The sequence below is a fragment of the Dermacentor albipictus genome, chromosome 1 (assembly GCF_038994185.2).
Source record: "Dermacentor albipictus isolate Rhodes 1998 colony chromosome 1, USDA_Dalb.pri_finalv2, whole genome shotgun sequence".
NCBI classification, from domain to species: Eukaryota; Metazoa; Arthropoda; class Arachnida; order Ixodida; family Ixodidae; genus Dermacentor; species Dermacentor albipictus.
The window spans coordinates 263124771-263136078 of record NC_091821.1 but is presented as its reverse complement, the minus strand read 5'-3'; the positions used below and the strand labels follow the sequence as shown (position 1 = coordinate 263136078).

General features: G+C 42.8%; 1 protein-coding gene across 3 annotated transcripts in view; it reads left to right on the top strand.

Annotated features, from left to right (window-relative positions):
* Positions 1–507: 507 nt before the first annotated feature.
* LOC135902873 (tumor necrosis factor receptor superfamily member 1A-like) overlaps positions 508–11308 on the top strand; it is a 30409-nt gene continuing 19608 nt past the window's right edge. Inside the window, exons 1-6 of one of the 3 annotated variants that reach the window (XM_065433145.2) lie at positions 512–641; positions 747–938; positions 1103–1189; positions 1288–1387; positions 1446–1534; positions 9430–9545. In XM_065433145.2, the coding sequence (XP_065289217.1) occupies positions 857–938; positions 1103–1189; positions 1288–1387; positions 1446–1534; positions 9430–9545 (474 nt within the window). In that variant the 5' untranslated portion in view covers positions 512–641; positions 747–856. Of the gene's footprint in view, positions 939–1102; positions 1190–1287; positions 1388–1445; positions 1535–9429; positions 9546–11308 lie in introns of all 3 variants that reach the window. The other 2 variants (XM_065433146.2, XM_065433144.2) reach the window with 2 other exon arrangements.

The window sequence follows — 11308 nt, the reverse complement described above, 5'->3', positions numbered from 1 at the left end:
CGGATAACATGTTGACGCCAATTACCAAATTTTTCTTCCACGTAAAATGCAATACCTCTCATAGCTAAATACTAAAGGAATGTTAAGTGTTTAGCGAAGCATCATACACAACTTCGCGCGTTGAATTTGCAGATATTCTCTTTTTAGTCAAAATTTACCGATAGACACGGCGCATATATGCATTGCAAAAACTTGTAGACCCCTTTAACGCTACTTAGCTTGCGATATCCAAGTCGCAAAGTTTCTCGACTCACACGCTTTTGAAGAAGAAACTGTGGTTAAGGTATTGCAGCTGAAAGAAGCCGACTTATTCTTCAATACGTACGGCTCGAGCCACCTATACCCCAAGCATACACGAAGGGAACGAGCGCGCGCGGCAGCCGAGCGAGCCGGAGCGAGCGGCGTCCTGGCCGTGACGTCACTCGCGAGAGGGCGCCATTCCTCTTTCTCGGGGCTAATAGCGAGCGCGCTTCGCGTACTCCGCGTGCGATCGTCGCGCCGCCTCAGGTTTCATACAAGTGGTTGAGTCGGTTCAGTGTTCTGTCGCCTCCGCGTTCGGCTGACTTGCTTCAGCGCTTCAGTTGATTACTGGGTGACTGTGTTTGCGTTCGGCCGCATTGTGCGATCTAGACGCAACAAAGGTTTGTCTCCGTCACAACAAAAGCTGCTGGTTTGCCGTGAGCCAGCAGCAGTAAAAGGAGAAGATGAAATTTGTTTCCGTGTTTCGTTTCTGTGTGTCAAAGTAGGATGAAGATTGCAGTGCGCCGTGTGAACCTCTCCCGTGCCAAGATTGTTCACGTGTTTACTGCTTGTGCTTCAACTGTTTGATCGCCTAGTATCCGTACGTGAATGTAGTATGAAGGTGTCGACACATTTCAAGATTGCGCCGTCCATGCATATTTTGTCGCTTGGAACTGCAAAACTTCTTATACTCTTCGGTGAGTTCAAGGCGAGGAGGCAGAAACGCGTGCACGTTCACCTGCGCCTCCCGTGCTACTGTACCCGTGCCGATCGCCCGTATGCCTTAATTGTTCGCTCCTGGATAAGCGCGCATTGCCCCTTAGCGTTGCCTGCTAAATGTGTTTGTTTTGCACACTTTCAGCGTTTACTGGTCACGTTAGCAGCACAAGTGCAAAGAACTGCACGAGAGAATGCGAAGCATGTGTTCCAGGGACGCACGCAAGCTCAGGTGAAAGAAACAAGCCATGATAGAGAAGCGCCTATTTTTGGCACAATATAGCGCCGGGCGGGCATCTGAAGGTAACGATTTCCTGTTTTCGCCTGCAGCATGCAACTGCTGCCCCATCCGAGGCCACTGTCCGAAACCAGCAGCGAACGATGCCTCCGACACGCTGTGTCTGCCATGCAACACTGGAACATTCTGCAAGTAAGTGATTGACTTATCGGGTGTTATTAGACAGTATCTAAATACGCAACAATTCTAGGGACCTGGGTTGTCCAGCTTGCGATCCTTGCCCTCCGGGTACATCCACAGCTCAACGAAGCGCACAGAACTGCACACCCTGTGAAGCAGGTAAGGAAACGACGCAGCACTTGAATAGCCCATCATTTATGTAGCCCGTCGCAGCTGGCATGCCACCTACATGAGTGAATCAAAGACATAATCGAAATATAGCCATACGAAATTGTACATTTGCCTTTTGCATACTGCCATCAATTCAATTAAAAAGCCAAGCATACAGTACACCTTGAGTTACGGAGATTTCTTTTGATGGCGCGATTACCTAGGTATGTTCTGTTAGTGCATGGACCACATGCTATTGTCAGCTTTAATCGATTACTGCATAGATGTTTTTTGCCATTAAGAACAAACAAAAATATCAGAGTTAGTGAAAAAAGTTAAAACCGTTGTAAAAAATGTATGGCATTAATTATAGCTCCAACTGGAACAAGGTTCTTTGATTTTCATGACATTATTCTTGATTGTTCATATAATAGCTGAATATAAGCCCTTAGTGTGCTTCATATCTTATGTGTATTTTTTGCTTTGCATACTCTTTTGGAACTTGATGCAGGCAGAAAACGAATGCTTTCTTCTGCATTATTCGATAGCTTTTTATTGATGCTTTTCTCATTAGCTCTTGGAACATGGCAGTTCCAATGTTTTATTATACACATTGCTGGAATTTTCATATTATGACATATTCATTGCAATTATAGTTCTAAGAAGCAGTGCACACCTGTAAAAAGCTTGCTCCCCACACCCCTCCCCCAATGTGCTCACTCATGACTTGAAAATTTCTGCTGTCCATGCATGCCATATCATCTATGAAACAATTAATGTTTGCCTCACAGAACAGCAAGAATGTATCTCTCATTGCAAACATCAAAGTAGGCTAGTAGCAAAAATCATTTTTGTGGAATTTTGTTGGCACTCATTTGGGGTGTGAGATTATCCTGTTTTTTCACAAACTTTTCCAAGTTGGTTTGCCATACACATTTTAACAAAAAAAGTAACTCAAAAATTATTTCCATTGTTATAGAGCTGCTATGTGTTTTATTGCGAGACATGACACAGATTTAGAGTAATATGTTGAATTTTCTTTTTTTTTATTCTATAGTGTATATTAAGTTTGAAGTTTGTTTTTGTGTAGCACATATGATACACCATGCTAACGGGTTGAAGGGGTACATTCGTGTCAGGTTAATATAGACATTTTGGTTCCTGATCAATGTTTTCTATAAGGTGGGTTGTGCATAATAATGAATCTTGATGGAAAACTAAGAACATTCATTGAGAAAAAAAAATGACTGTAGAATTTCTTCTTATGTGTTGCGCTGTGAATTGGAATTGAAGTTTGAGAAAAATATTACTCAGGAAGTGCATTATTCTGGGCTCTGCTGTGTGAAAAAAAAAATCTCTGTGCACTTTGAAGCATCCCATGTGCCATTAATGGCTGTGGCAGTATGAAGCTTTCACTCAAAGAAAGTGAATCAAACAGACGGATTGTGCAGGTTTCGTATAAGATAAAACTATTCCAATCTGTTTTTATTCCAAATCTGCCATTAGCCCTCCGTGATAAGCCAGAATAGTTTGGGTCCAGACGATATGGGTGGGTGCCACGCCTATGTGGGCAGAGCCCAAGCCATTTTGGCATATCGCGGAGGGCTAATGGTGGATTTGGAATAAAAACAGATTGGGATATAGTACGGTAGCTACCTAGCTCGGCGAGTCGGTATATCTGCGTTATTATTACAGCATGCACTAAAAATACGGACGAAGAAGAGAGATGTAACAAGAGCACTCGTGTTTTGTCTCTCTTTTTCATCTGTGTTTTTAATGTGCGCTGTAAGTAATAATAATACAGATTGGAATAGTTTTACATTATAACAACCCCGTATAGAGAGATCAAGAGCTTGTTGACCAAGTGAGCAACAAGAGGAAGAACTGCTGTGTCGCCATAGACTTTCATGTGCAAAATGCCGATAGAAGAATTGGAAGACGTAAAAGTGACAGTCTTTGTCTCAGAAAGCACTAGCACTTCAGAAAACATGCGAGTCTATTACGTGACTGCTGCAGCGAAAGAGGCGCTGGCCAGTGTGGTTATGCCAACAGTGCCATGTCTCGCTTCCACCGGCATGCCATGAGCGTTTCATTGTCATTGCGAGTAAGCCTTTTGGCTTACTTTATTTAAAGGAGGTCCTGTGCATACTGGCGATTAGCGAGACAAAAATACATGGGATACTACAGGCTTTGTGCTTTTCGTTTCTCGCTACTGTCTGGCAGTACACATACATTGGAGAAGTTTGGTGTCTGTAGAAGTTGTCCATAAGTCAAGTAGGTCATATTTACGAGGGCCATAATAACGAGACACAACTGTACTTGCCCCGGTGGCTGATTGTTTGTGACATCTCCTGCTCAGGACAAAGTTGTGGCTCTGATTCTCTGCCCCTCATTATGATGTCGCATTCTGACACCCATGTAACTAGATATGTGGTACTAACAAGGGGTTATGTTTACTGGTGATGTCCACTATAGGTTCCAGATTTCTTTTAAACCTGCCTACAAGTTTCCAGATTAAAAAGAAAACCGTTTTTGTTTTCTCATAACATGTTGAATATTGTGTTCCTTTCCACTCCTAAAGCTGTCCAGCAACCAATGCAAACAAAGGGGTAAATGGGAAAAAAATGATATACTCGCCTTCATTTTTGAAGGCATACCATGACCTGCACCTGTGCAATTTTCTGTGTTCAGCAATATGCTTACAATACCTTGCATTGCTTTACAAAGTGGATGCAGCAAATGAACACAGCTCCCTTTTAACTGTTTCTGGTAGCTGTTCAAGGAAACTATTCTCTAATGCTGTTGCTTTATACTTCCTTCAGAATACTACAATGTTCTGATTTGACACGCAGTTTGTGGCTGGTGACAGTTGTGGGTACTATGGGTAATCAGAATAAATCACGTTTGAATTCTTCCTTCCTGTGGCCCCCATCACTTTGTCAATACAGAAGCAATTGGTACGACGCATTGTGATCAACTACACATTCTGTGGCATTCACACTACATAGCATTAATCTGTCTCATCTGTCAGCCTCACAAAAAAAAAAAAAAATGTTCCCACATGAAGGTGAGCAAGCAGTCTATGAGAGATGCATAGCCACACAGTGTGCTTGCTACAGCTATCAATGCTGTGTTATTACAGAAATGCTTTCTTGCTGTTAAGTTGCTTGCTCTGTCAGCTGAGGACATTTTTTACATCTGGCATTTTTGCATTGCCTCACTTGTCCCATTTGCTACCAGTGTAGATTTGCACTCGTGTACAGCTCAAGAGTGCAACTTTGAGCAACAAAGCTTCATTTATAAAACATCTTACAAAAAAAAAAGATTTTGTTACCGTGCGCGTCACACTCACTACCACTGTGAACATACCGTTTGTCTTACTCGAATGTCTCCTTATCTATTCTTGCAATCCCATGTTCCAGCTTTGAGCTTGCAAAGCGCTAGAACATGCTGTTGAGCATGGAAAGAGCTGTGAGGAGCTGCATCCTCAGCATTACAAGCTTTACATTGTGCACAGATGCTATTCTTGTGGCATATGAATATCCTCAAATATTGTGCCTGTAAGGAAGCTGAATCAATATTTGATTAAATCAACAGTGCAAGTTTAGACAGATACTACCCCATTTACATTTGCCATGCAACCTCTCTTTAACAAAGCTTGTAGCAAATATAAAAAAATTGTATCATTAATCTGTCTTTTCATGTATAGGTATGCTAGGCTAGGCCAGATAACAAATAAGTTAACTCTAGACACTTTCATACCTCCTTCATTGAATTGCCTTATGTACAATGACATTGACTTCTAATGATTGCACATGTCATAATGATCACTTACTACAGCATCATGCTGCATGTTGGCTCTTTGTAAAGGAATAAACTCTTTACTGACATACAGATCTATCACTGATAGCATGTGATGTGGCAGTAAAATCTGGTCATTTGAAAAGCTTTGCTTTTTGTGAGGAGGTACAGGCATCAAATGAAGTGCAGGGGATGTCTCTTTAAGCAAGCAAGACTGTAATAATTATGGATGATGTGCCCTTGAGCATGTCCATTGACGCAGTTCAAGAGCAGCTGCTGTTGGCTTAATAAAGGGCCTGAGAATTTCAAGCTTTATTGCAATGTGATGGCCACTTGTCACAATAAACCATTACTGAGGTAAAAGAATTGAAACAAAGCCAGCATTAAATGAAAGGAACGATAGGTAAGAGGAGGAAAATGCTGTGCCTCTCAACTTCTCCAGCACCGGGGAGTGGTATTTCCACAAATGAAGACGACTTACATTTGCCCACGCACATCTGTGAATCTTTACTGCATATGTGCACTATGACATCTCCTGTATGACCATGATTAGTGATAGCTAGTTTGTGTCATCATCTCAAATTAGACCTTCTGAAAAATGTTTCTTAATTGTTCTTACTATTACGCAACCGATGCACCTTCAGAAATGACTATCTGCTATCCCATCTGTCCAAGTAGGTGTAAAACATGTTATATTCAGCACGCATTGTTTCATAGAAGTGGTCGCTAAGCTTTATGTCCTTGTTTTCGTTTGAGCTATATTGAGAGAGAGCAAAGAGAGGAAAGGCAGGTAGGTCAACTAGACAAGCGTCTGGTTTGCTACCCTATACTGGGGATGAGGGAAAGGGGGAATAGAAAGATGAAAAAAGGAAGGAAGTGATGACTGGGTGCAGTAAAGCACCGGGACACCGAAGTGGAGTTACATAGGTGGTGATCTGCGTTAATCACATCTGGGACGACCAAAGGGCCAGTGGTCATTGCGCGAATAGGAGGCTGTGGGTAAGCTATGGGGCTTACTCAAGAGTTGCAAGCACTGGATTAAGAGCATCCAGTACTTGCATTGCACTTCGCGCTGATGGAGTATGCAACTTGCTGAAAAGTACACAAAGGGTATTTATGAGGGACAGAAGCATCACAACCACTTGCTGGTCTTCTTTGGACAATTATCGGGAGTCGACACTGTGGACTCTACCACGGTGCGCTGTATCCCTTGATGTGACTGTAGTTCCAGCTGTGGCACCAGCTGTGGCATCGGTCATGGCTCCGGCTGTGGCATCGGTCACGGCTCCAGCTGTGGCATCAGTCGTGGCTTCGGTTGTGGCTTTGGCTGTGGCTCCTGCTGAGGCTTCAACTGTGGCTTCAGCTGTGCCTTTGGCTGTGGCCCCGGCGGTTTCTTTGGCTGTGGTTTCAGTTTTGGCGGTGGCTGCCGCTTTGGTAGCATGGGCCAAGCTTCAGTATTGGTGTTGTGCGGCTAGACTTTAGACTCGACTTCGCCAGGCCTAGGGGGCAGAGGAGGAGGAGTTGTCGGTTGTGGCATGCTCTTCAAGGAGACATCTGTGTTCTTTGAACTCCGACGGTGTTGGGAGCGTCGCTTTCTAACGGCCACAACAGCTTCCCGACGAGATAAACGGTCTCTCACCATCTGCTTGAAGACCTCCCATTCCTTCTTCATTTTGGGACAGCCCTTTGATGTAGCATCGTGGGACCCAATGCACTTGGGGCATTTGAGAACAGTGGCTCTACAGGAATCTGCAGCGTGGGGCTCTGCGCAGCGCAAGCAAGCTCTCATGTTCTCGCACACAGCAGTTATGTGCCCCAGCCTCATGCAATAGCAGCATTGGAGTGGCCTTTGGATAAATGATCGTACGAGGTGTGAGGGAAGAGATTGGCCCTTGAAAATTAGCTTCATACAGCGGGATTCGCTGAGTCGAGACATGCGAGTTATGGCGAAGCCATCAACGGCTGGCTTCACTAGAATAGGCAAGTCAGCGCTGGAGATGGAGATGTCCACGTCGTAGATTACACCAGCAGTGGTGTCACTGACCAGTGGAATATACGAGCGGACCTTCATGCCGCCATGTTCCGTAAGTTTGCTCAAAGTTCGCAGCGCAGTCTCATGTACAATGTCAATAGCCAAGACATTTTTTCATGCGTTGACTCTGACATCCGCGACTTGATTTGGCGTCACTGCTTCAAGAAGCATCGAGACAGACTGTCTGTTGAGTAGCTTCAGGTTGTCGGTAGGGAGTTCTGGTAGAAATAGAATCGTACTGACTGAAGGATTCTGAGTTGGTCCTAAAGTCGACGTGCTTGAAGACAGGTAGGTCCTGGTGTTTCTTCGTTTCACCTTGCGGCTCCTCACTAACTGAAAATCATCATCGGAGAAGTCCTCACTGCTGAGCGGGTAGGCGCTGGTATCGTTGCGGTCAGTGTCGCCCTGGATGCCAGTGCGCTTCCTAGACGCAGCCACCACTGAAGTCGCCATTCCCGGCAGAGGTGTGAGGACGTCAAGTTACATTTATGCCACAACCCATGGCGGCTCCCCCGTGATATACACAGAAATCAGCCAAAATAGCTGAGCTAGAAGAATAGCGTCCTGGCTCGCAGTCACTTCGTCGTCGTCCTCCTGAGCTAGTTTGAGAAATATTAAAAGAAGTGAAGTATGCAGCTACAAAATTTTGCCGCTCCATTCATCGTTGGTTTTAACAAAGCTCAGCACAATGTAACATTGTTTTTTGTCATTCTTTTTTGCTCCTGTTTAAAACAGCCTATTTTAAATTTGTAACAAAGAAACATTGCATTAGTTTCTATAGAATATAGCCTTTGAGAATACACACATATCAGCAAACTGTATATGAAAGAAACAAATAATTTATAATTTATTCATATGTGTTTGAAAAGACAGGCTAGGGAGACATGGATGTGGCTAGCAAAGTGTATTGCAATGCTGTTAGTGCAGAAAAATATTCAAGGCTCACGCCGAGTTGACTCTGTTTGTGCCTGTGGGATGCCTTGCAACAAGCTGTCGGGAACGTGCATGAGCTTTTGTGAACCGAATGATGGCCTACTCTAACTGTTTTTTTTTATTGACTCTAGCAGCTGACAAAGCAGTGATTGCTATGTAACACTGGTACGCTTCACGAGGTATAAATCACGAGGCTTGCATCAACTGAAGGTAGCAGGCACAGTTTGTAGTTTTCGAAATTGGTCAGTCTTATTTTTCAATATAAATCTTGGTGTGTCATTGTAAGTGTGCACAGATCCTAATCCATAGGTTAACTGTACGTAGCTGTTCTTGGCCAAGCTTTGCTGTCATGACTGCACAATGCGACAATTAGTTGCCTGTAATCGCAAGATCCTCTCCAGAATTTCTGCTGAAATTTTACTAGGCTTGTTCATGAAATGTTACCAAAGTATGTGTTCTGGGAACATGAAAAATTATGTTACTAAAATGTAGAATGATTTAATAAACCTTGTGAATAAACATAACTTTTAACACAAGATTTCTTCCATTCCAAACAAGCTTTTGCTTGTCTTAGCCACATCCAACCCTAAGCTATTCTGATTCTTCGCAGTGATTTTGAATAAGACTTTCGCATAAATTTTTATAATTTTAAGTTTAGATGCCCTGCTTTTTCATTTATGGCAGTCTGAACCTCTTGCTGTGCCAGTTATTTTACAGCCCCAATTTTTTTTTCTATGTTTCTGAACCTGTGCTTAGCACCATAGTGAATAGAAACTGCAGAAAACTCTAGAGCATAGAGTTGCTCATAGGCACATAATTGCGGGAAGTTATTCTTGCAAATGTGCCAAGAGCAATCATTTACAACATCATAAATTAGTCTATAGCTCATTAGCTATGGTGTTGTGCTTCCGAGCACAAGGTTGCAGGTATGCTTCCTGGCCACAATAATGGCATTCAGGTAGGAGCAGAATGCAAAAACACTCTTGTACTGAGCTTCGGTTGCATATCCCAAGCATTCAGAAACAATTCAGAACTTTCCACACAGTTTGTCACTGCCCCTGTGTAACACTGGAATGGTGAACCCACATCAATCAATCATCACAAATTTCTTTGCTGAAATGGGCACAATACCTCACAGGTTTCTACAAGCCTTTTCTTGGATCTGGCACATGCAGTGCCTGCTCTCAAGGCAGCTACACCTTGCTGAGAGGCTCTACTGAATGCACGGTCTGTCCTGCTGGCTTCTACTGCTCGGTAAGCAACATGAGCGGTGTTTCGTTTTTGGGACCAGAACATTCATGACTGTTGTTCTTGCATGCCAGCATGTTCAATATTGTTAGTAAATAGCTGTTGCAAGTGTAATGGGAAGTTGTAATGTAAATTGTTTCGTTCTTTATAATTAACCTGAAATTTTCCATGTTTGAAAGAGTGAACTGCTGGGCTAGTTGGTTATCCGACATAACAAACGAGTTTTGCGCCTAAACCGCACACACAAGAAAGGAGACAACATGGGTGCTTTGTGTTGTCTCCTTTCTTGTGTGTGTGGTTTTGGCACAAAACTCGTTTATTATGTTGGATTTCCATGTTTGAGCTATGTAAATTGGCACTCTACATTGCTGCACAATTTTGCTAGAATGGCAAAGCTTTCACTTCATGCTAGTACATTTATATCATCATCAGTACCTTTATCTCTCAAGCTTTCAGCTACCAGCCCTATCAGGCGTCTACTCGCAGGTAAAATATAGCTTGTTAAGTCAGGGCTCAGCAGTCAACAGTCTTAATACTTTTGTGTTGATTAATATAATTAAACATAAAAAAAACATATTTCACTTGAGTAGCAAGCTACAAAGAAGAACATTTCTAGTACTCGTGAGTATCGGCTTGAATGCAGCAAAAAGATTGTGAAGAAAGCCTGTAGTGCATTTTTGAAAACCAGTAAGTTGAAGAAGTATATTCCCCCGCTCTAGACTTAGAAAAGGCATCATTTATATAGTGCAGCACAGTTATATTGTGATTACATCAATTTTTTTTAGATGCAAGCCCAAGTTTATGAATACTACTCTTATTTGATAACAGAACCTTGGTTCTGGCTCAGCTACTCTTTGAAAAATGTCATTACAAGTGCATTTGATTTTTTTCACTTGAGGTTTGATGCTGGCCTCCTAGGAGTTCTACACACGCTAGGTTTTGGTCGTAAGAAATGAAACTGCACAGATCTGGAAGTTCAGTGCTCCAATATTTTACACAGCATTGACCGAGGAAGAAAAGCCTCGGCCACGAGTTGTGTTTTGACAACGCCGAAATACTAGCTCTCTTGACCTTCACTATCATCCTTTGACAATTTCTGCCCATTTTTTTTGTTTTCCTTGTTTTCTTGCTTCATAGTGTGTTTCCTGTGGCAGTTTGCTCGCTCTACATTTCACTATGTTGCTGCTTGCTATTTATGCACTACAGGCAGTGCATGTGAAGCAAAAGGCAACAGCCACGATGTTGTCTAAAACTTGATGAGGAACTCTTTAAGAACATTATTGCTGTTTTGCACTGTGCAAACATAAAACGTTCACACTGGTGTTTAGAGAGTATGAAAAGCCACTGAGAACGTTTGTGAATGTACAGTCTGTCTGGAGCAAGTTTAAGCAAACATTTCCCAGGAAAAAGTAGGAAGCTGGTATCTCGGGCCTTCCTACCAGAATTAGTGAATCATCATCTCTGCCTAGGCAGACTTGTAGTATGGTAGAAGAGGTGTCACAGGTACATGATGAATAAAATTCCACTAATACAGTGCAGTCCGCTTGTAGAAACAACAAATGACTTGGTGTCTGACTTTCTCCACGACATTGTTTATTCTTGGTAATCATCATCAGCAGCAGCAGCATCTTAATTTATTATTCCCTTAAAGGGCCCCTCGCCAGGTCTGGCCATTTTGAGCTGACAAGCGCACAGCACACATTGCACGATAGCAATCATGTCTGCAAAGTATTACATCTCTACGCACCGCGGAAAGATAGAAAATTTCA